The sequence below is a fragment of the Zootoca vivipara genome, chromosome 1 (assembly GCF_963506605.1).
Source record: "Zootoca vivipara chromosome 1, rZooViv1.1, whole genome shotgun sequence".
Lineage (NCBI taxonomy): Eukaryota > Metazoa > Chordata > Lepidosauria > Squamata > Lacertidae > Zootoca > Zootoca vivipara.
The window spans coordinates 8,189,910-8,213,470 of record NC_083276.1 but is presented as its reverse complement, the minus strand read 5'-3'; the positions used below and the strand labels follow the sequence as shown (position 1 = coordinate 8,213,470).

The window sequence follows — 23,561 nt, the reverse complement described above, 5'->3', positions numbered from 1 at the left end:
AAAACTATTATCATTGTTATCCTTTTTTTGCTTTTATATTTGCTGGTAGCTGCCCGGAGCGGATGGGGCAACCTGATCTGGTGGGTGTGGTACAAATAACAATATTATTATTATTATTATTATTATTATTATTATTATTCTAATGCCTTGCAGTAATCTAGCCTACAGGTTTTTACTGGACCAGAGGCAGACATTAATAGTACCGGTAGCATTTTAGTACCTGAACCGGAGGAGAGGCAACTATTAATTTTAGTACCTGCCTGTTGCGATTGTACGATTCCCCTTGGCTTTTTGCAAGGGGGTTTGTGAGATGGCCTTTTGCGGTCCCTTCCATTCTATGCCTATATCTATCTATCTATATCTATATCTATATCAAAAACAACACCCCAGAATAAAATAAAATAAAATTCCTTCCAGCAGCACCTTAGAGACCAACTAAGTTTGTCATAGGTATGAGCTTTCGTGTGCATGCACACTTCTTCAGATACACTTCTGCACACGAAAGCTCATACCTATGACAAACTTAGTTGGTCTCTAAGGTGCTGCTGGAAGGAATTTTTTACTGTATTTTGTTTTGACTACGTCAGACCAACACGGCTACCTACCTGTAACTAACACCCCAGAATGGTCACGAAGAGTCGAACACGACTAAACGACTAAATAACAACATATATAAAATGGGATCTGGGTGTGTGTATATACACACATATACATACACACACACACACATATACCCTACACAGCCCATTTTATGCAGCAGCTAACAGACAAGGATTACTGACGCCTCGAAGCAACCCCCCCCCCAGCAGCACTTACAGCGTGTGGCCGCAGACGTTGACCATGAGCTTGAGGGAGGGGTTCCTGTACTTGGTGGTCTTGCAGCGGGGGCAGCCCTGGTCGTCCATGGCTGCTGGGACTCCGCTCCCTTCCTCCTCCTCCTCGCCCTCCTCCTGGCGCTGCAGCTACTCCTCGCCGCGGCTCAGCATCGCCTGGCAACTCCGGCGAGCGGCGTCCCTCCGCAAACAACGTCCGGGCGGCTCCGAATCCTCGGAAAGAACAGTTCCGCATCGCAGAGGGCGTGGAGGGGGGGAAGGAAAGCCGCGCCGCACAGAGAGCCCGACGGCTGAGTTCTTTGAATTGTAGACTTGTGATGGGCAGTTCTCTTTCCACAAGGGCCCACGCTGATATTAGAGGCATAGCTGCCAAGTTCTCCCTTTTTTAAAGGGAAATTCCCTTATGCTGAATAGGCTTCCTCGCGAGAAAAGGGAAAACTTGGCAGCTATGATTAGAGGGGCTCATGCTAAATGACTGTCTTAGGAGTTCAATTTGGCGCACGGCCTAAGTCTCTTATGGATCGCGTCTGTCTTGGCAGCAATCTAAAAGGCGCTTGAGGATCTGTTGGACTAGTCCAGACGGCAGATGGAAGAGAGAAAGACGTCTCATATACTGTAAAGTAAATCGGTGGCTTCTGAGCAGAACAGTCGCAGCCGCTTTTATACATGAAAACTGCTTTGCAATTATCTGTACTGACAAGCCAAGTTAATAAATTTGCTAGGATCGTATTGTACATCTGATGTCCTTTCCCATTCCAAACACCTCTGTGAAATGGGTGTCTGGTTCTGATTCACAAAACGCGGGGAATGTGCCTGTCTCTGCTGCGGTGAGCTGAACCCAGGAGCAACAATCCACTGTGTCCGTGGGTGAAAGGAAATATGTTTTAAGAAAATGAATGAACTATTCCCAGAGAAAGGAACGGCTGATCAAACATACTTTTTTTTTAAGGAAGTTGTTTTCTTCTCACTCCATTCTCAAGTGCCTCTTGTGCAACAACTGGATATTACGCACCATACATTTCAAGCACATTTAAAGCCTGCACACAGAGCAATAATCCTGGGAACCGTACTTTGTTTTGTTAAGGGTGCTAGAAACTACAGTTCCCATGATTCTTTACTGGGAGGGGTGTAGAGAGTGTATACTTGAGAGGACAGAGGCTGCAATCCTATGGTTCAACTGGGAATAAGTTAATGAAACTTATTTCTGAGTATAAATGTACTGCTTAGAATTGTGCTCTTATGTCCTACTGCACACTGTGAGTTTGTTTACTTGCAAATAAATGTGTTTAGGGTTGCAGCTACGATGGTCTAATCCAGGGGTATTCAAAATAGTACCAGCCAGGTGTTGTTGTTTTTTGGACTCCAACTCCCATCAACCACTGCAAGCATGGTCATTGGTCTAGAATGATGGGAGTGGAAGTTAAAAAAAATGGTGGCAGGTAGCACTTCCCTGCAGCTTGCAAAGATAGCAGCTTTGTATTTAGACACAACACCCTCTCTGTTTATACTGCACTGTTTTAAGCATTGGCTTTTGTAAACCCAAAATCAAATAAATATACATCATGCCACTGCTGGTACAGGAGCATTGCAACAAAAAACAGGAGATTCTTCTAGGAATGTAACTTTTTTTTCTCCCTAAATTAGGCATTGGGAGAAAACAAGAAGTGGATTTTGTGTGTAAGGATTCTGAACTCAGTTCAGGTTCATAGAATCACAGAAGGAAGGATTCTGAAAATGAATTCAAGGTTAAGCAATTCCTAAAACGCTCCTTGTAACTGAACACTGCTGGCCACTTGTGTCTTCAGAGGATGAATTAGACACTGCACAGGGTAGGAACATTTGTTGTTGTTGTTGTTGTTGTTGTTTAGTCATTTAGTGATGTCCGATTCTTCGTGACCCCATGGACCAAAGCACGCCAGGCACTCCTGTCTTCCACTGCCTCCCACAGTTTGGTCAAACTCATGTTAGTAGATTCAAGAACACTGTCCAACCATCTCGCCCTCTGTCGTCCCCTTCTCCTAGTGCCCTCCATTTTCCCCAGCATCAGGGTCTTTTCCAGGGTGTCTTCTCTTCTCATGAGGTTGGAGCCTCAGCTTCAGGATCTGTCCTTCCAGTGAGCACTCAGGGCTGATTTCCTTCAGAATGGATAGGTTTGATCTTCTTGCAGTCCATGGGACTCTCAGGAGTCTCCTCCAGCACCATAATTCAAAAGCATCAATTCCTCGGCATTCAGCCTTCTTTATGGTCCAGCTCTCACTTCCATACATCACTACTGGGAAAACCATAGCTTTAACTATACGGACCTTTGTCGGCAAAGTGATGTCTCCACTTTTTAAGTTGCTATCTAGGTTTGTCATAGTTTTTTTTTCCCAAGAAGCAGGCGTCTTTTAATTTCGTGACTGCTATCACCATCTGCAGTGATCATGGAGCCCAAGAAAGTAAAATCTCTCACTGCCTCCATTTCTTCTCCTTCTATTTACGGTATTTATATGCCACCCATCTGGGATTCCTCAGCTACTCTGGTCAGCTTCCAACAAATTAAAACATCAAACACAGGGTTGTTTCAGATGTCTTCTGTCAGATTGTTGTTTATTTCCTTGACATCTGACAGGAGGACGTTCCACAGGGCGGGCGCCACCACCGAGAAGGCCCACTGCCTGGTTCCCTGTAACTTCACTTCTCGCAGTGAGGGAACCACCAGAAGGACCTTGGAGCGGAACCTCAGTGTCCAAGCTGAATGATGGGGTTGGAGATGCTATTTCATACAGGGCCACCACCCCACCCTCCAGAATACTGGCACTCTAAGTCTGCATCTACAGACCCAGCGTTATCACGCAGCATGTTAGTATGTAGTCTACTTGTGAGTAAGCAATCTCTGAATGAGTAGCTGAATATAAGGCATGCATATAAAGGCATGGTTCTCAAGGAGCGTGGCAGGAAAGGATGACTGTGGCAGGAAGATTCAAGGACAACCAAATAAGCATTTAAACATGCAGTATAGTACAGTATAGTACCAACAACAAAAATATTTGCAGAAGATATTTTGTTTTGTTGTTTTCTTTTGTTTTGCAGTAGAAGTACACCACTGCATTCTTTTTGGATATCAACCAGAAACGGTATCTGCGCCTCTCTTCAAGAGCATTGGTAGTAGTAGTAATAATAATAATAATAATAATAATAATAATAATAATAATAATAATTTATTTATACCCCGCCCATCTGGCTGGGTTTCCCCAACCACTCTGGGCAGCTTCCAACAGAAAAATAAAATAAAATAATCGATTAAACATTAAAAGCCTCCCTAAACAGGGCTGCCTTCAGATGTCCTCTAAAAGTCTGGTTAATCTTCTACAGTTCCCTATGACGTATTGCTGTGAACAAGGATTTTCAACTCTGACAAATATGAAAAATCAGAGAAGAGAAAGGCTGTGTTGATATGGAGATGAGAGTTTGTCTGTCTCAGATTAGACCTAATATAAATAAGATTACCCAGCAAAAGCAAACACACCTCTCATTGAGTTTGTATACATATTTAAGATATTTAAGATACATATTTAAGATATATGTAACAGGCTCGTTTATAATTATATTTTGGTAATGATTCATGTTCTGCTGCACGCCTATGACTGGACTCTGTTTGACGTGTGTCTAGATTGCAGCCTTATCTGAAGTAAGCCCTTTGAAACTCAGTGGAGTTTCCTGCCAAGAAAATACTTTTGGGGTTTATGATCAGGGTTTATTCTAACATTCAGACACATCTTGTGCAGAGTCACGAAAATTGTGCAATTTGAAATAAGCTTGTGCTGCAGTTGGGCATCTGGGATTTAATAAGGAGCTAGGCAGATTCTAAAAAGAAGAGGAGAAAATAGATGAGAAAAGACAAAAAGAAATAGAAAATGAAGAAGAAGAAGAAGAAGAAGAAGAAGAAGAAGAAGAAGAAGAAGAAGAAGAAGAAGAAGAAGTTTGTCTTTGCCAGCAAGAAACTCTTTCCAAAGGCAAAGTGTTGTGGTTTAGTGTTCAGCAGTGGTCCAAAAACTGTCTCCAGCAGCTGCAGGTCTCCACAGGCCTTGAGGGACTCTTTTCTACTCTTTTCAGTAGAACGTAGACCTGGTAGCCCAGTTATCGATTTCTCCTTCAACAGACAGTTTGGCAAGTTGCAAGATAACACACACACATAAACACACCCAGCCAACTATCATCTCAGCTCTTTGCCTCCCTTTTCCATCCCTTCTCTGTTTTCACTTCTCAAGTATAAAAACAGCTGCAGTCTGGCAGAGGTCTCTGCTGCATCTTAGGCCACGTTCCCACCATACCTTTATAGCACTTTGATACTACTTTAAACAGCCATGGCTCCCCCCCAAAGAATTATGGGAGTTGTAGTTGCTTATGTGTGCTGAGAGTTGTTAGGAAACTAATGTTCCCCGCACAGAGGTCCTGGTGAAGATGAACCACTCTGGGAACTGAAGCTCTGTTGGGGGAATAAAGGTAAAGGTAAAGGACCCCTTCATGGACCAATGCCTTGTCGTGGCGAAGGGGCTTGAATAACTCAGAGAAGCTATGAGCTATGCCATGCAGGGCCACCCAAGATGGACAGGTCATAGTGGAGAGTTTTGACTAAACGTGATCATGCCTGCTTCTTGGGAGAAAAGCAATGACAAACCTAGACAACATCTTAAAAAGCAGAGACATCACTGGAGTGGCTGGGGAGACCCGGCCAGATGGGCGCGGTATAAATAAATTATTATTATTATTATTATTATTATTATTATTATTATTATTATTATTATTGTCTACAAAGGTCCGTATAGTTAAAGCTATGGTTTTCCCAGTAGTGATGTATGGAAGTGAGAGCTGGACCATAAAGAAGGCTGATCGCCGAAGAATTGATGCTTTTGAATTATGGTGCTGGAGGAGACTCTTGAGAGTCCCATGGACTGCAAGAAGATCAAACCTATCCATTCTGAAGGAAATCAGCCCTGAGTGCTCACTGGAAGGACAGATCCTGAAGCTGAGGCTCCAATACTTTGGCCACCTCATGAGAAGAGAAGACTCCCTGGAAAAGACCCTGATGTTGGGAAAGATTGAGGGCACAAGGAGAAGGGGACGACAGAGAACGAGATGGTTTGACAGTGTTCTCGAAGCTACGAACATGAGTTTGACCAAACTGCGGGAGGCAGTGGGAGACAGGAGTGCCTGGCGTGCTATGGTCCATGGGGTCACGAAGAGTCGGACACGACTAAACGACTAAACAACAACAAACAAAAACAAAGGACCCCTGACAGTTAAGTCCAACTCTCAACAGAATCACAGAAATGTAGAGTTGGAAGGGTCCCCGAGGGTCATCTAGTCCAACCCTCTGCAATGCAGGAATTGCAACTAAATCATCCATGACAGATAGCCATCCAATCTCTGCTTGAAAACCTCCAAGGAGTCCACCACCTTTCGAAGGCGTCTGTTTCATTTTCAAACTGCTCTTGCTGTCAGAAAGTTGTTTAGTGTGAGAATTTCCTTTCTTGAAACTTGAATCCATTGGTTCGAGTCCTACCCTCTGGGGCAGGAAAAAACAAGCTTGTTTCCATCCTCCATGTGACAGCCATATACCGGTAGATATTTGAAGATGCCCTTCATGGATCAATGCCTTGTCGTGGCGAAGGGGCTTGAATAACTCAGAGAGGTGCAAGGTCCCCAGACAGAAACCGAAGGGCAGGCAGATAGATCCACTGATATTAATAAGTTTGTTTTCCGGACCTTATTCCAGACAGTGTTGTAAATAATACATGGGTTAGAAGCAGCAGCAACCGTGCAGCTTTTGAGCAGCCATTTTGCGAATATCCTTCATTAACTCTTAGTATACCACAGCAGTAAAAGTAAACAGAACCTTCAACGTATTTTACAGGGAGAATAGTCATTTTGAAACAGACTGCAAATCCTAGTCACAAAAAAATAATATTTTGGGTGGGGGCTCAGCTTCATAGTTCTCTTTTGAGCAGGAAGGGAGTCTTGGTGCCAAACTGCAGGTTAAGAAAGGTAAATAATCTCTTTGCCCAAGAAACTGGCAGGGGAATCCCCTTACTACCGCATTCTTTTCAATTAAACTTTGCTTTTTCTTGCTCCTTCACTATATTTCTCGTTTCCCCAAATTTCCAGCCTTCTTCCTGTGCTGTTTTTTTCTTCTTCCCTGCCTCTTTCTGTGTTAATTCTTGTTTTCTCTTCCCTCTTTCATTTTCTTTCATTCATTTTGAGGATGGGCAGTATGCTGGCTGCTTGTGGGGGGGGGGGGAGAGCTTAGAGCCTTAGACTAAACCCTACTTACACTCCCATATTTTATCCCCCCAATGTTCACACAAGAGTGTTAAAAGATGGTGACTTACAGCACCATCCTATGCTTGTCTTACTCAGAAGCAAGCCCCATTTAGTTCAACGGGACTTTTAGATAAGTTGATACAGGATTTCACAGGATTCTATCCCATGCTTAATTGGGGTTGAGGAGCTCAATGGGGCTGACTTCTGAGCAATCCTCTACGCACATTGGAGTAGGAACCTCTGAATTTTATGGATCAGACTCCTAAATAGATATGCATATATTTGCATAATTCACCAAGTAATGTGGAGAGGCAGAGTTTGAACTCTCTAACCCCTACACTAGCTGTTCACGGAAAGTTATCTTACACTCTCAATCATTTATTTGGAAACCTGAAAGTTGTAACATAACTGGGAAGCTTAACTGGGACTCACTGAGCTCAGTGGGACTTTACTGAGCAGCCCTCTGCACACCACGCAGGAAGAATCACTGACTTTAATGGATCTAACTCCTAAATATAGGTGCATAGTCCTGTGTTATTGACCAATTAATGTGGAGAGGCAGGATCTGAACTCTCCCTTAGCTAACCGCTACCACTCCATTGAAAGATATCCACTCTCTCAACAATTTATCTCGAAACTTGAAAGCTTTGCTTTTAAGGATGCCTAGAAAGAGGGACACCTACGCTTCCCCTTCGTTTTGTTCTTCTGCATCTCCCCCATCCCAGCCGCTCCAGGGAAGCATTGCAGGGGAAGTGAGGGGGGGGGTGGCGGCGCAGACCAGCCGCACACGCCCCGATCTTCCAGGTAGAGGTGTTTCGCTTTTCGAAAAAGGAGGGAGCAAAGCCTCGCCAAGCGGGCACCGACGGGAGGGGCGGGGCGGGGGAGGGGTTGATTGACGGTTCCCATAGAAACCCCTGGATGCCCCCGCCCCCTCCGCGCTGGGCGTCCAATCCGCGCCCGCGCCCGGGTCCGGGAGGCTGCTTGTGCCATTAAAGAACATGTAGGCAGGCGAGAGGGAGAGAAGGCTTTGGAGGAGTCACGTTGTGGTGGTAGTGGAGGGGGGGCGGGGGGAGAGGAAGAAAAGGGAGAGGGGGGGTTGGAGAGGAGGAGGTCGGACAGGGGTGGGGGGGGGAAGGAGCCGCGATCCGTTTACACAAAGTTTTGCTCGAACAAGCTGTCTTAATGGTTCCTGCGCGGCGGCGAGGAAACCTGATCGGCTGAACGCCAGCCGGGTGGCGGGGCAAGGAGGAGGAGGAGGAGGAGAAACGGTGTGTGGGTGTGTGTTTGTGTATGTGCACTGGGGAGGGGGGGAAGAGAGAGAGAGAGGGGAAAGGGGGGGAAACCCACAAACCCACACCACCCAACTCCAAAACAAGGGAGGGGGCGGTGGAAAATGTCCTCTGCCTCCCCCACCGCCCCGATCCCCGGCGTGGTGGCAGCGATCAAGCAGGAAAACGTGCTGGCGGACATGCTCTCCGGCGTCGGGGCGCCCGAGAAGGCAGCCCGGGAAGGCTGCGCGCCGCCTTTCGCCAGGAAGCAGGAGGAGGACGACGACGGGGAAGACGAGGACGACGAGGAGGAGGCAGCGGCGGAGGCGGCGGACCAGGTCCTGCTCCACGCCGAGCTGCTGGTGCGCAACCAGCACCAGCGCCACGCTGCCCTCGCCAGCGCGGTCGCCTGCTCCTCGCCGTCTCCCGCCTCGCCTTGCTCGTCGTCGCCGCCGCAGGCTCCGCTGGCTTTCTCCCCGGAGCACGTCGCGTGCGTGTGCGAGGCTCTCCAGCAAGGCGGCCACCTGGACCGGCTGGCGCGGTTCCTGTGGTCGCTGCCGCGGAGCGACCTGCTACGTGGCAACGAGAGCCTGCTGAAGGCGCGCGCGCTGGTGGCTTTCCACCAGGGTCTTTACGCGGAGCTGTACGGCATCCTGGAGAGCCACAGCTTCGACGCCGCCAACCACGCGCTGCTGCAGGAGCTCTGGTACAAGGCGCGCTACAGCGAGGCGGAGAGGGCCCGCGGGCGGCCCCTGGGCGCCGTCGACAAGTACCGCCTGCGCAGGAAGTTCCCCTTGCCGCGGACCATCTGGGACGGCGAGGAGACGGTGTACTGCTTCAAGGAGAGGTCGCGCAACGCGCTCAAGGAGCTCTACAAGCAGAACCGCTACCCGTCGCCCGCCGAGAAGCGCAACCTGGCCAAGGTCACCGGGCTCTCGCTCACGCAGGTCAGCAACTGGTTCAAGAACCGACGGCAGAGGGATCGCAACCCCTCTGAGCCGCAGTCCAAGAGGTGAGCGCGCCCGCGCCGACGGGAGCGGGAAAGGGAAAACTTTCGCAAACTTTTTGGAGAGAGAGAGAGAGGAGGAGACAGGGAGTGGGGAATCGGCCGGGGACAAAGCAGCTCCAGAATCCGGGAGTTCCTTAAGGCGGGGGGAGAGGGAGAGGCTGGCGATGGGGACGGAACTTTGCACATGGGCAGGGGGCGCAGGAGTGTGATCTGGCCTAGCAAGTCCCCCGGTTAAGACCCGGCACAGCCTGAGGCTCTTGCCGGACGCGGGGGCTCCGCACTCTGCTTGATTTCCACTCTATGTTTAGACTTCGTTGCCTGCCCTTTATCGCCTGTTGTCTTCCCTTCCCCAAAACTTCCTGCTGCTTTGCTTGATTCCCTCCCACCCCTCTCCCTTTCTTCTGCCCTCTGCCTTGTTAGATATGCTCATTTCCCTGCCCCACGGAAAGGCCTTTGGTGCCCCCACCCTACCCCAATGCCCATCTTGCTTTCTGGTTTAGCATCCATATTGCAATTTTTTGGAGTCCGATCAAAGTGCTTTGCATGCATCCTCAGTGCGCTGCACAACAGCCCTGCAATGTAGGGCACTGTGTTGTTTTAAGATTCCTCCGTATTGCAGGCTGTGGGAGCTGGAGCTGAGAGAATAAGTCGTCTGCTGAAGGCCACCTAGTGAGTTTATGGCACAAGCGAGATTTGAACTGGGGGCTTGGCAATTCGCACTCTGAGCCACTGCCTCATTCCCTGCTTATTCCCCCCCCTTTGCATCCCCCATCCTTCTTGCCTTCCACCTTGTCTTTCTTTGTTTCTCCAACCACCACATGCCATCTCTTTTAACACCTTGCCTGCTCCTTTGCTTTTCCTGTCCTCCCCCCCCCCTTTCCCCTCCTGTCTGGCTTGCTCCCTCCCTTCCCCTGCCCTGTCTGTCCTCGCCTGGCTCTCATTCCTTGACAAACATGGCGTTTACCTTACAGCTTTCTTCTCTCTCTCTCTCTCTTTTTCCTCCCACCACTGCCCCAAATCTCTCACTTTAAAAAAACAAAAACCCACACACCTCTCTTCTTCCTTGCAGAGTGTACAGTAAAATAAGTGTCTCTGGTAATCTCCTTGTCCTTTAAAAGTACTTTCTTCCCACTTCCTTCATCCTGCACTCAAGGCTACATAATTCCCCCACCTACCCACTAAAAAAGAAAGTGGTTATTTTGCTTCCAGATTCCCTGGGTGGAAAAATATCTCCTCCAGCAAGGCTTGCACCCCATAACCTTCACAGTATCTCTGCCTGGGAGCACTCTTTGTAGCTTGATTCGCCCTGGGGTGGGGGTATCCCTTTATTTCTCTCCCAGTGCGAAAATATAAAAGTTCCTCTCCCCCCAATGCTCCCCACTTTATCCACCAGCAAAACAGCTTCCCCCCCCCAACAGCAAAACTTCTGTGTGTTCTTTCCAGTGCCATATCCTTAATTTCTTTCTTTTCTCCTTTCCTTGCGCACGATTCATGAAATTTTGATGTTCTGTATACGTCGCCACAAACCGCCAACCTAACATTTAAAATCTGCTGTTCCCGTGGGTGTGGGTGAAAAATGTTTCCAGATCTGCAGACTCCATGCAACCATGGGAAGAAAAGTTTTCTTTCTCCATCTTAACCCTCTGCATAAATAGCACCAGCCTCCTTTCCTAGGTGCCCTCAACAAACCCAACAAACCCAATGCAATCGTCTCCGGATCATCTCCTCTTCTTGTTGTCCAAGGAAACTTTCTCTCCCCTCTCCCATTTTTATTTGACAGCGTTAATCATTTGCCCAGGTTTTATGTGGGGGGGGGGGAAACAGAGAGAGGGAAACTCGAAGCTGGCAGGAGGGCTGTAGTCCCTTCTCCCCACCCCCTCCTTGCACACTCACTCGGGTCTCTTGTTGTGAAACTTGATTCTGCTTTCGGTTCAGATCAGTTTTCCTTTCCCCCACAGGACAGGAAGGGAGGACTCCCCAGGTCCATAATCCCAAGCAGCCCCTTGCCCTCAAAGGCTCCCAGGACAGATCACCACCTAGCTGATCTCCCTTTATTCCTTCCCTTGTTCCCACTGAAAATATACTGGTGTGTGACTTATTCCTAAAATACTGCAGAGGTTTAAGTGTCTGAACCCCCAAAGCCTGCTCTCTCTTTTTCTTTCACTAGATCTGGGCCAATGGTTGGGTCAACAGTTGAGGGCTAGGAGACTTAAAATCAGGGCAGATGGGGGGCGGGCTTTGGCTAGTGAGAGGCCACCCCAGAGGTATTCCGCTGGGCCAGCCAGGTGAGCTGACCTGCTTGCCTGCCCAAGGCACATTCCTCCTCCTCCTGTTCCTCCTCTTCTATTTTCTTGCCCTCTTGCTTGCTTGCTTGCTTTCGAGAGGGGCTGGTTGACAGAAGGCAAGAAAAGTGGCTGGGTGGGTTTTTTTCCCCCGTGAAAGGAAAAACACCACCCTCAACGGCCCATCTTCAAGCAAGGACACACCTGTGGTGCTGAGGCAGCTAGATTCTGCCCTTGGAGGACATAACACCAAAGCTACGAATGGCAGGCGAGGAAGGAGGGTGTAAAACCGGGAGGACCAGCTGAAAGAGTCCGGCTTGTGGAAGTTTGGCCAGGCTACAATTCTGGCAAAGCCAGTTGTTTGTTTGTTTGTTCCGTGGGCTGTATCACATGTTATTTATGTGGCTTAAGAAACACACACAAAACGCTCCAGGAAATATTTGATGCATGTTGCTTGCAAACATGTGTTTGCTATCGGCAAGTGTGTTGTAGCAGGAACATGAATTCCTGGAGCCTGTTATCAATGTATGCAGTTTGGGGGGGGCGGGGGAGGGATCCTCCACTCCCCAATTTCTCCCAGCCCCTTCCCCCAATCAGATCCCTGTTCTTCAGAAGCCTCCATAATATACCCCCAGTCAGCTTACTGGCTTAGCAGGGCTAATTTGTTATAGCACTGAACTGTTTGTGTTCCGTGTATCCTGAAGGCAAACTATATCCCAACCACTATCACCCCAGCTGCCCCCCCCCCAGTCCTGCTCCCCCCCTTGCATGGATAAACTCCAGCATCACAACTAATCTGAATACTATTTTTAATAGAAAAGGGAGTGTAAAATTTAAAACTAATTTAATCCCTTCTGGATCAATGAGGTGCAGAGACGGAGATTAAGTGTGCACAAACCCATAGGATATGCTTCACTGCATAGCAAATATTTATTCCTGGCCCTATAACTGCAACCCTATGGGGAGATGAGGCAGGCAGCAAAGTCATAGAATCATAGAGTTGCAAGGGAGCAGGTGTGAAATATGCTTTCTTTCTTTGCTGATCTAAAATAAAATGTTCATTTGACTTCTTGGGGTGTGTCTAGGGGGCATCTATCTTCCTCAGAAAGCAGGTGTGTCAGGTTAGGTCAAAGGCAGAAGTTCTTTTTGCTTTAAGGACTATTTTTTAAACCTGCGTTAACACTTTTTCATAGTTGCAAGGTATAGAAAACCAGCTCCAGCAAATATTCTTTAATCACTCTGCTTGGTGCAAGTTTAATCAGGAGCCTATCCCAGAGCAGGCCCTTCACACCTCTTCTATCTCATCCCTCCCAAAAGCTCTATACAGTACTGTATATCTTTCTGTTTTTCCCAGGGAGGCATGCTTAATTTTGTCCCATTTTTTTATCCTCACAACAACCCTTTGAGGTAGGTTAGGCTGAAAGAGAATGACTAGCCAAGATTCATCCAGTGAGGGTCATGGCTGAGCAGGGATTTGAACCTGCACGTTCCAGGTCAGACACTGTAACTGCAACACTACACCTGCTCTCTTGCAGAAATCTGATGTTGTGTCCCTTTGCCTGCGTTAAGACTTGACTGCTTTTCAGCTTTTAGCAATATTGGTTATTGTGATGAGTCTGCCTGGAGAGCAATTGTCATCTCTTTCCCTAGCTATCTTCTTTTTTGGCGGCAGAAAGTGGGGGCCACTAAACATACAAATTGCATACAAATTTATTCTCTTGTAGCTGCGTTAATCAGTGCTTACATTTAATTCTTTTTTTTGCCATCACTTGAATCCTTTCCAGTAATGGTTTGTTTTGCAGATGAGTAAGATGCATGGCCTGTAACATCCTCTTAGTTCAGACCACAAGCATTGTAGAAATGAGAGTGTTCGAAAAATAAACAACTCGGCTCCTTTGCTTATTTGCAGGGATGTGTGATCATCCCCCCTCCAAACCCCTCTGAAACTTCACAGCTGTAATAACCTTGGGGTGCTTACTCCTTTCATTTCCCCAGTGGGCTGTTCCTTTCCTCCCATTGGGAAGTGCCAAGGAATTGAGGACATCTGACACATTTTGGCCATGCTGCCACAGTGGTGATAAATCCATCAGTTCAAAGAGCTTTTAACAGGCTGCTGTTGTGTCTGAGACCAGCCAGTGACTTTTGGGGCAACTCTGATGTTCTGGATATTGCCTAGTTGGCCATGTCTTGAAGTCTCGTCTTCCAGGTGTCATATTAAAGGCTTCTCTACTTGTCGTTTTCCTTACATGGGGGAAATGGCATCGCTTGGTGGTAGAACACCTGGTTTGCACGCCGAAAGTCCCATGTTCACTCCTCCCAGGTAAGGGTGGGAAGGACTCTTACCTGAAAGCCCTTCTGTGAGCAGGCACATCATCTTAAAAACAAAACCAAATATGCTTCTTGCTTCAGAATTCTTTCCTCCTGCCTAATAGACAGATCAGCTCATGTAATGGATGATTTAGCTGAAATTTTAGGTTGGACCAGATGAACCACTGTGCCCTTTCCAACTCCACAATTCTGTGATTCTATAACCCAGTGTTTCCCAACCTTGTGCCTCCAGCTGTTTTCGGACTACAATTGCCATCATTCCTGACCACTGGTCTTGATAGCTAGGAATGATGGGAGTTGTAGTCCCAAAACATCTGGAGGCACAAGGTTGGGAAACACTGCTATAACCCACTAAAACAGGCGTGATAATTATTTAAGCAAGATATTGCTCTGTTTACTTAATTTATTTCATTAACAAGTCTCTTCCTATGAAACATCTCAAAGCAATTAGCTAGTTAGACACACACACACAAAAAAACCTTCATTGTTATATTGTCTTTTAAAAACGTTTCTTGTGCTGGGATACTGTGAAGAGCTGGTTATAAAAGCAGCGTTCTGAATTCATTTTGTGCCTGCCTATTGGCCAGTTGCGACCAAGTGAAGATGCCCGGGTGCCAGGACGACGCCTGACGTCTCCACCACCTGGAGGTGCATGCCTGGGGATCATTGGATCTTGACTGTTTTCACACACTAACAAAGCATCCTGTAGAATTCTCTCCGTTATCTTTTATCTGCACAATCGGAATGAATTTCAGGAGCCAAAAAGTCAAATTGAAAAATACAACTTTCGACCCATCTGGCCCCCAAATGGCAGCTGGGCCATTTTGACAACTTTAACTCCGGTTAAAGGAGTCATTTGGCACCTAGCTTCTATATCTTGAGTTTCTAACACTGTCAATAAATAGTTAGCGTTTTAGGCCTCAGGCAGACGTGTAGAGAAAGAGACGGTAAATTAGCCACCTAACGTGTGATTCGTGCCATGCATAATTAATTTGCGAGATTTGCTGCCGTAAGAATTGAAGGCCACTGTCCTGCTTATTTGAAATATTGATAGTCTGCCTTTCACATCCTGTCAGGGCAGGCTCCAAATGTAATAAGCCACCATAAAGCTTAATAAAATACTAAGCCCATCATAAGAACGCTAAAATCAAATGCTCAAAGTTGAAACAGCACCTGTTCAAACGGTTGCACTATAAAACCCATTATGCAAAAGCAATTTTAAACAGTGATGGGACTTGGCGGGCATCACTTTGTAGCAGAGTTTCACAGGCATGGGGCCATAGCTGAGAAGGCCCTTTCCCCCTCTGTACCTCCAAGTCTAATTGACCTTGAAGGCAGGCACACTAGCCAGGCCTTGGAAGGTGACTTCAAGGTGCAAGTAGGTCATCTTTGGAATGCTCTCCCCTGTTGAGTTGCGCCTGGGCCTCAAGAATCCTCCAGATAATTCCAGAATATTCTGAATGTCATGGCGTGCAGTTCACGAGGCCGTAGCATGTTACGAACCAGGTTACCCAATACTGGTTTCTGAGCGCTAAGTCTGAACAAGGGCTAGTGGAAACGGGTTATTAGCCTGTCGGCAGTGCCCTCCAAAGCAGGGTAAAGCTGCATTTCTTTATTTTTTGCAAACGTGATATTGGCAGTCAGGAGGCATCCGCGTCTTCATTTTTAATGGAGTTGCAGGCTTATTCAAAAGTAAGGTGCTGGAACGTGTACAAGTCTGTCTTTCCTTCCGCTATCCTAAGTAGAAAATGGCTAGTGTGTGTTTACTTTAAGCCATTTTTCTGTAAAGCCTTTAAAGCCCTATACGGCCTAGGACCCTCGTACCTATGGGACCGCTTCTCCTGGTATGCCCCACAGAGGACCTTAAGGTCTACAAATAGTACAGTCATACCTCTGGATACGAATGCTGCGGGTTGCGTACAACACGGGTTACGTACGCGCCGAACCCGGAAGTAACGGAACAGGTTCGGCGGTTCACGCATGCGCAGAAGTGTCAAATGACGTCATGCGCAGAAGCGCCGAATTGCGACCCACACGTACACAGAAGCGCTGACGCGGTTTGCGTACTACTCTGGATGCGAACGGGGCTCCGGAACGGATCCCATTCGCATCCAGAGGTACCACTGTAACACCTTGGAGATCCTGGGCCTCAGAGAGATTAGGCTGGCTTCAACCAGAGCCAGGGCCTTTTCGCCCCCGGCCCCAGCCTGGTGGAATGCTCTCTCACAAGAGATCAGGGCCCTGCGGGATTTGATATCTTTCCGCAGGTCCTGCAAGACGGAGTTGTTCCGCCGGGCCTTTGGTCAGGGCTCAGCCTGACTCCCTTTCCCTTTTTGTATAAGAGCTAGAATGAAAGTGGCTTCTCTGCATTCTCACAGGCCTATCCACATAAGATCAGCATACACAGTTGGGCCTGATAAGCATTTACTGTTCCCAACCCAAATCCTGCAGAAAGCCATCTCATTCAGATTTAGGGTTGCCAGACTCAATAGAGGACAGGACTTCTGTGCCTTTAATTGCCCTGCTCTCTGTTGAGTCTGGAAACCTTAAAGAGAAACCAGCAGAAACCAGGGAACCACCTGGGATGAACAAAGACATTGGATTCTTATCTCATTATGCATGATCAAGCTTTCTTTAGCACCTCAGCCCTTGCTCCCCCCCCCCTGCAGGACCAATTGCAGTCATCCTCAGTCGTTAACAGCCATCAACAGGTTTTTTCTGTTTCAAGAGTATCTGACGGAAGTGTGCATGCACATGAAAGCTCATACCAAAATAAAAACTTAGTTGGTCTTTAAGGTGCTACTGAAGGAATTTTTTTATTTTGCAGCACACCCTTTGTTTAATTTCCAAGCAAAGGGTCTGCTGGTTTCTCTTTAAGGTTTCCAGACTCAAAAGAGAGCAGGGCAATTAAAGGCACAGAAGTCCTGTCCTCTATTGAGTCTGGCAACCCGATTCAGATTTTAATTTTATCGTGACTTGTTTTTAAGAGGTGATTTAATTATTGTTTGATTTTATATCAATATTTATATGTTAGCCGCCCTGAGCCCAGTCTCGGCCAGGTGGCGCACATGCATGCAAAAGGTCTCATGTTTATCCCACAGCATCTCCAGTTGAGAAGGATGTCAGGAAACAGGTGATGTGGAAGATATATGCTGAGGAGCCACTTGTCAGTCAGGGCAGGCAGTTCTAGAATAGCGACAGGCGCATTGTTTGCTCTGGCAAGGCAGCTTACTACATCCAGCGCTGAGGGCCTTCTGGCAGTTCCCTCCCTGCAAGAAGTGAGGTTACAGGGAACCAGGCAGAGGGCCTTCTCGGTGGTGGCACCCGCCCTGTAGAACACCCTCCCATCAGATGTCAAGGAAATAAACAACTCTGTGACTTTTAGAAGACATCTGAAGGCAGCCCTGTTTAGGGAAGTTTTTAATGTTTGCTTCTATTTTTATTATTCTGTTGGAAGCCACCCAGAGTGGCTAGGGAAACCCAGCCAGATGGGTGGGATATAAATTTATTATTATTATTATTATTATTATTATTATTATTACGTACCTTTGGTCTGAACTCAAGAGTAACCCTATTGAAATTAACTGGCATGGCTAACTTACGGATATGTGGCTGGTGACCTCATTGTGTTGTTCTAGCCATCTTCTGAAAGCATCTTTATTTTGGCAACCTTACCCAGGCATACAATTAGTCGTCTATTTCATCATTAAACTAATTTTTATCTGTGTTCTAATGATAATTATTTTATGTACACTTGTTCTTGCTGATTTCCTGGATTTTACATGTGTTTCGTCTACAGTTTTGTTATATGCAGCCACTTAGCTATCTGATTTCATAAAGATTTTGACATTCATGCAAGTACATTGATTTCAGTGGGTCTACCGTGAGTAGAGCAGAATGGGATGCAACCCAAGTGCCCCTATTTTGGGGGGACAGTCCCAGATTTACAGAAGTCGTCACAGTTTCTGATTTGATCCCAGAATGTCCCCACTTTTTCTTAGGACGTCCCTATTTTCATTGTAGAAATGTTGGGAGGGTATTAAGTTAAGTTATGTGACCCCCAAGAAAGGAGATAAGTAACTATTCAACCTTTAGAAGACATCTGAAGGCAGCCTTGTTTAGGGATGTTTAAAAAAGATGTTTAATGTATTTATTATGTTTGTGGCTGGGGCAACACAGTCAGATGGGCAGGGTATAAATAATAAAATTATTATTATTATCATCATAGAATAGGATGTCCCTATTTTCATCAGAAAAATGTTGGAAGGTATGGTGTTTATGAATCCTGGAACAGCAGGACCTCCTCTGACTTATGTTGCAGCATAGCGGGTAGGGGCATAGCTGCCAAGTCTCCCGTAGTCCCCGGGAAACCCCTGTTTTTCCAGCTGCCCCCAGCCGAAAAAATGGATTTTTTTTGTTTTTCCCCGGTTTATTCTGGTGCGGCAGCCATTTTGGAACAGGGCAGAGCAGCATCAAAAGTCGCTTCTGAGCATGCTCCGCCCAGTTCCAAAATGGCGGCAGCGCTACTTCCGGCCTGCTGCTTCCGGTCCAGTCCCTTATTTCTCAGGCCGGAACTTGGCAGGTATGGGCAGGGGGGGGGGCTGTTATTGTGAGAAACCTCAATACAGTACACATGCAGAGCTTTAGGTTGTGACCAGCTGTTTTTTAGGACAGTGCCTTAGCTTGGGAGCTACTTGCTATAGGCTGGAAAATAAATTGTCCAAGGATTCCCAGATCTCAGAGTAACTTCAGCTGATGCAGAATTCAGTGGCCAAGACGGTCTGAGCATATTACACCGATCCTGGTCCGACTGCACCGGCTACCAATTAAGTTTCCCGGCCCAATTCCAAGTGCTGGTTTTGACCTATAAAGCCTTAAACGGCTCAGGATTCAGTACCTCAAGGACCGCCCCTTTCCATATGAACCTACCCAGACCCTAAGATAGACTTCTGAGGCCCTCCTTTGTGTGCCGCCTCCTCGAGATGTCCGGAGGCTGGCAACATGAGAACAGGGCCTTCTCTACAGTGGCTCCCCGTCTGCGGAATGCTCTCCCCAGAGAAGTTCACCTGGCACCTTCATTATACACCTTTAGGCGCCAGGCAAAAACCTTCCTTTTTCACGAGGCCTTTGGTTGATTTGATTGACATCCCTTTTAAAATGTAGGGGCATAGCTGCCAAGTTATCCCTTTTTTAAAGGGATTTCCCCTTATGCTGAATAGGCTTCCTTGCGAGAAAAGGGAAAACTTGGCAGCTATGTGTAGGGGTTTGGGGGGGGAGGAGGTTATTGGCTTGTTGTTTTTATTTTGATTGTGCATTTTGTGGTTTTACATTTTTATTCTATTCTGTGAACCGCCCTGAGATCTCCGGGTATAGGGCAGTATATAAATTCAATTAATAACAATAACAATAATGACAACAACTTCAGAACCCAAACCAAAGCACAGGAAGCAGGAAGTGCAAGTGTCTCATTCTTTTATCTGTTCTTATTTTCTTTAATTCCTCTAAAATTTCAGTGTCCGGAATAGATTTTTCACGTCTTACCCAGGTGGGGTGAGACAGGTCTAGGGTTGCCAGACTCAATAGAGGGCAGGACTTCTGTGCCTTTAATTGCCCTGCTCTCTTTTGAGTCTGGAAACCTTGAAGAGAAACCAGCAGACCCTTTGTTTAATTTCCAAGCAAAGGGTCTGCTGGTTTCTCTTTAAGGTTTCCAGACTCAAAAGAGAGCAGGGCAATTAAAGGCACAGAAGTCCGGTCCACTATTGAGTCTGGCAACCCTAGACTCAGCCTGGTGACCTCCAGCTGTCTTGGACTACAACTCCCATCATTCCCGCTCAGCACACTGATGGGAGTTGTAGTCCAAAACAACTGGGGGCTGATGGGAGTTGTAGTGACAGCCGGAGATCACCTGGTTGGCGAATACTACTTGTAAGTAAACTATGAAGGGGGATCAAAAATGACTGTAAGTCAGTGCAGAAGCATACATGCATGTGTGCCTGGACACATAAAGACTGCTACATGGGTTGGCGTTCCCAATACATTTCAGTATTAAGGGTAAAATGATACGATCGAAATGTGTTTGGATGATCAATCTTTGCAGCTCTTCTCCTCCCTTCGTACAGACCTGCCTCAGCCTGATGGTTGAAGCTGATTCTAACTGGCTGAATTGTTTTCATAATGCACCTACTAGCCCAAAAACTCTGGATGCAAGCCAACCGAGTTTAATAGTTTTCAAGGGCCCATTGATCCCAAAGGAAGAATTAGGCATTGGACTCCCATCTCACCCATTGAAATCAATGGGGTTTGAAAAGTACTGAAATTGGGCTCGGCTGTGCCTTAAATAATTAAAATGCCCACCATAAATAATGCAAGAATTTAAATAGGATAAATGGCACGGGGTTAAGTGAGAACCTTCTTGTATATTTAGATGCATGTATTCAAAAATCGATAACAAATACTAATAAAAATAACTTATTATTTTTTAAAAAGAAAGAAAGAAAGATTATGTGTGACTTGGAAATCATGTGGGACTAGATTGCCATAGCTTTAAAGACATTCTTTTCCTTGAGAACAAATATTTGTACAGTATAGCTTCCAATTTTTGCTCAGAAGCGGCTTGCATTTTTCTGCATGGTAGCAAGTTCAGATAGCCGAAAATGTGCCATCATTTTCTAGTAAAGAAAGACTCTGAAAGTAGTAGTAGAAGGATTAGAAAGATGATTTTAAGAGAAGTGATATATTGGTCAATTATTTTTTAAAAAAAAAATCAGCGGTGGGAGAAAAAGAAGTTATATACAGTGGGTGAGAAGGAATGATAGCCAACTTTGAGAAAGAATTACAGGAGTGTATGTCGTCCATAATTTTATCATTCCAAAAGTTGATGACAAGGCGCATCTTTCTATGAATTTATAATGTTGGTTCTTTGTTGCCCTACTTTGGTAAGTTACCAGAAAGCCATTTGTCTTTTCCAAATTAAACTTGGGGAAGGGCTTCAGCCAGGGTTAGAAATGGAGATATACAAGCTAGGTCTTTTAAACAAAGGTTACAGTCGCCAGAGCATTACGTCTAGTTGCCATTTTGGGTTAAGACGGCTCTAAAGTGTTATTTTTCAAATGATGGACTGACTGTGATTGATTATCAGTTAAACACGTGGCTAGTTCGGATGATAACCTAAAATAGATTAAGAGAATTAAAAAAAAATGTCCAGTAGCACCTTAGAGACCAACTACGTTTGTTCTTGGTATCAAGAAGTGTGTGCATGCACACGAAAGCTTATACCCAGAAGAAATATAGTTGGTCTCTAAGGGGCTACTGGACATTTATTTCATTTTTATTTATTTATTTCAACTGCGCCAAGCTAACACAGCTACCACCTGAATCTAGATCAAGAGATTTGAGAATTTAAAGAAGAAAAGTCTCTTGATCCAGGGACAGCACACATATATATTGGGTGACTGGAGTGTGGTGGAGTCTCCTTCTTTGGAGGTCTTTAAGCAGAGGCTTGACAGGCATATGTCAAGTATGCTTTGATGGTGTTTCCTGCTTGGCAGGGGGTTGGACTGGATGGCCCTTGTGGTCTCCTCCAACTCTATGATTCTATGACTGCTCCTGCTTAGGCTGCACAGAAAAAGCATTTTGGTTCCTCAAATTCATTCTGATGGTGCGGATAAAAGGTAATAGATAGAATTCTACAGGGTGGGGTAGTAGTGTGTGAGAACAGGCAAGACCCAAGGATCCCCAGGCATGCACCTCCAGATGATGGAGATGTTAGGCGCCATCCAAGCATCTTCGCTTGGTTGCAAGTGGCCGGTAAAGGTAAAAGGGCCCCCTGAGCAGGTGCAAAATGCTGGCTGCAGCTTAGTAGCAGAGCATCTGGGTTGCATTCAAAAGGTGCCAGGTTCAGTTCCTAGCATATTCAGGTAGGGCCGGGAGAGAGAACCCTATCCGGAATCCTGGAGAGCTGCTTTGTCCAAACTTTTTTCAAAGGGTGCCATATTTATTGAAGTGAAGGGCCGTGAGGGCCAACCAAAAAGGATTGAAGTTGTTGAGCTTTTTTTAGGATTGAAGTTGCTGAGGTTTTTTTTTTTAGGATTTTGCCCCAGGAAATAAACTGCCACAGGGGCCGGGTTAAACCGACCGGTTAGCTCCCCAAAACGGACTTTGGACATGCCTGGTGCTTTAAACTGTCTATATGAAGCAGCGAATCTAATGCAAACCTCAATTTTCAGCACCTTGAAAGCAAAAAAGCATTTGCTGGCAAATGTAAATGTGCATCAAATCTAACACGCACCCTCATTTTCGCGACATCGCATTTGAGTAAATACGGTAAAGGTAAAGGGACCCCTGACCATTAGGTCCAGTCGTGACCGACTCTGGGGTTGCGGTGCTCATCTTGCGATATTGGCCGAGGGAGCCGGTGTACAGCTTCCAGGTCATGTGGCCAGCATGACAAAGCCGCCTCTGGCGAACCAGAGCAGCGCACGGAAACGCCGTTTACCTTCCCGCTGTAGCGGTACCTATTTATCTATTTGCACTTTGACATGCTTTCGAACTGCTAGGTGTGCAGGAGCTGGGACCGAGCAACGGGAGCTCACCCCATTGCGGGCATTCGAACCGCCGACCTTCTGATCGGCAAGCCCTAGTCTCAGTGGTTTAACCCACAGCTCCACCCGCGTCCCACGCCATAAATAAGGTAGTTTTGTATAAATTCTTGCAACGGGGGTTCTAAGGAAAGGTCGAAAAATTAATCTTGATAACATTTTGGCTGCATGAGTGTGCGTGCACTCCTCTATGTATAGGGTTGCCTAATACCACACTCAATAGCAGACAAGATGCCAAGAACACATTGTTCCCCCTGGCATGTCTCCAAATGGCTGCAAATAGCTGGGCGTCCCCCACATTTGTGCCTCTCTTGAGGGCACTTTAGCAGGAGGCAGGGAGGCTGGCCTGAGGCTACATCTTTCCTTTTGATTCCTTTTGCAATAAACATGTTAGACTGCCCTGGAAATAGGAGCCTGAGAGGACATTTGCCTCTTCTCTGTGCTTGAGGAAATGGAAATATATATATAAAAATAAAAAATATAGTCCAGTAGCACCTTAAGAGACCAACTAAGTTTGTCATTGGTATGAGCTTTCGTGTGCATGCACACTTCTTCAGATACACTGAAACAGAAGTCACCCGACCCTTATATATAGTGAGAGGATGGGGTGGGGTTTTTCTCAGGAGGGCAGTAGGAGATGGGTGATTGACTCAATGGGTATGGTAATTGTTGTTGTTTTTGTTGTTGTTGTTGACAACTGTTAACGACTGCAATTAGTCCTACAGGAAAAAGCAAGGGGTAGTATGCAGGTGATTAGCATACGTAATGAGACAGGAATCTAGTATCTCTATTAAGACCAGGTCTCTGGGAAAGAATCCTAAAGGCCATATAGGAAGGCTTTGGGGGCCGCTTTCAACCCATGGGCCTGAACCATGGGGTTCTCCTCCCTGTGCTAGGTACTAATCGTGTCAGCCATGCACTAGATCACGGGTAGAGTTCTT

General features: G+C 46.4%; 2 protein-coding genes across 2 annotated transcripts in view; one reads left to right on the top strand and one right to left on the bottom strand.

The window, feature by feature from the left end:
* MNAT1 (MNAT1 component of CDK activating kinase) overlaps positions 1–1,014 on the bottom strand; it is a 126,203-nt gene extending 125,189 nt beyond the window's left edge. Inside the window, exon 1 of the mRNA XM_035104252.2 lies at positions 817–1,014. Coding sequence (XP_034960143.1) covers positions 817–905 — 89 coding nt within the window. The 5' untranslated portion in view covers positions 906–1,014. The remainder of the gene's footprint in view (positions 1–816) is intronic.
* A 7,266-nt stretch (positions 1,015–8,280) lies between these two features.
* Positions 8,281–23,561, top strand: part of LOC118079736 (homeobox protein SIX4) — a 30,553-nt gene continuing 15,272 nt past the window's right edge. Inside the window, exon 1 of the mRNA XM_035104240.2 lies at positions 8,281–9,416. Within this exon, the coding sequence (XP_034960131.2) occupies positions 8,530–9,416 (887 nt within the window). The 5' untranslated portion in view covers positions 8,281–8,529. The remainder of the gene's footprint in view (positions 9,417–23,561) is intronic.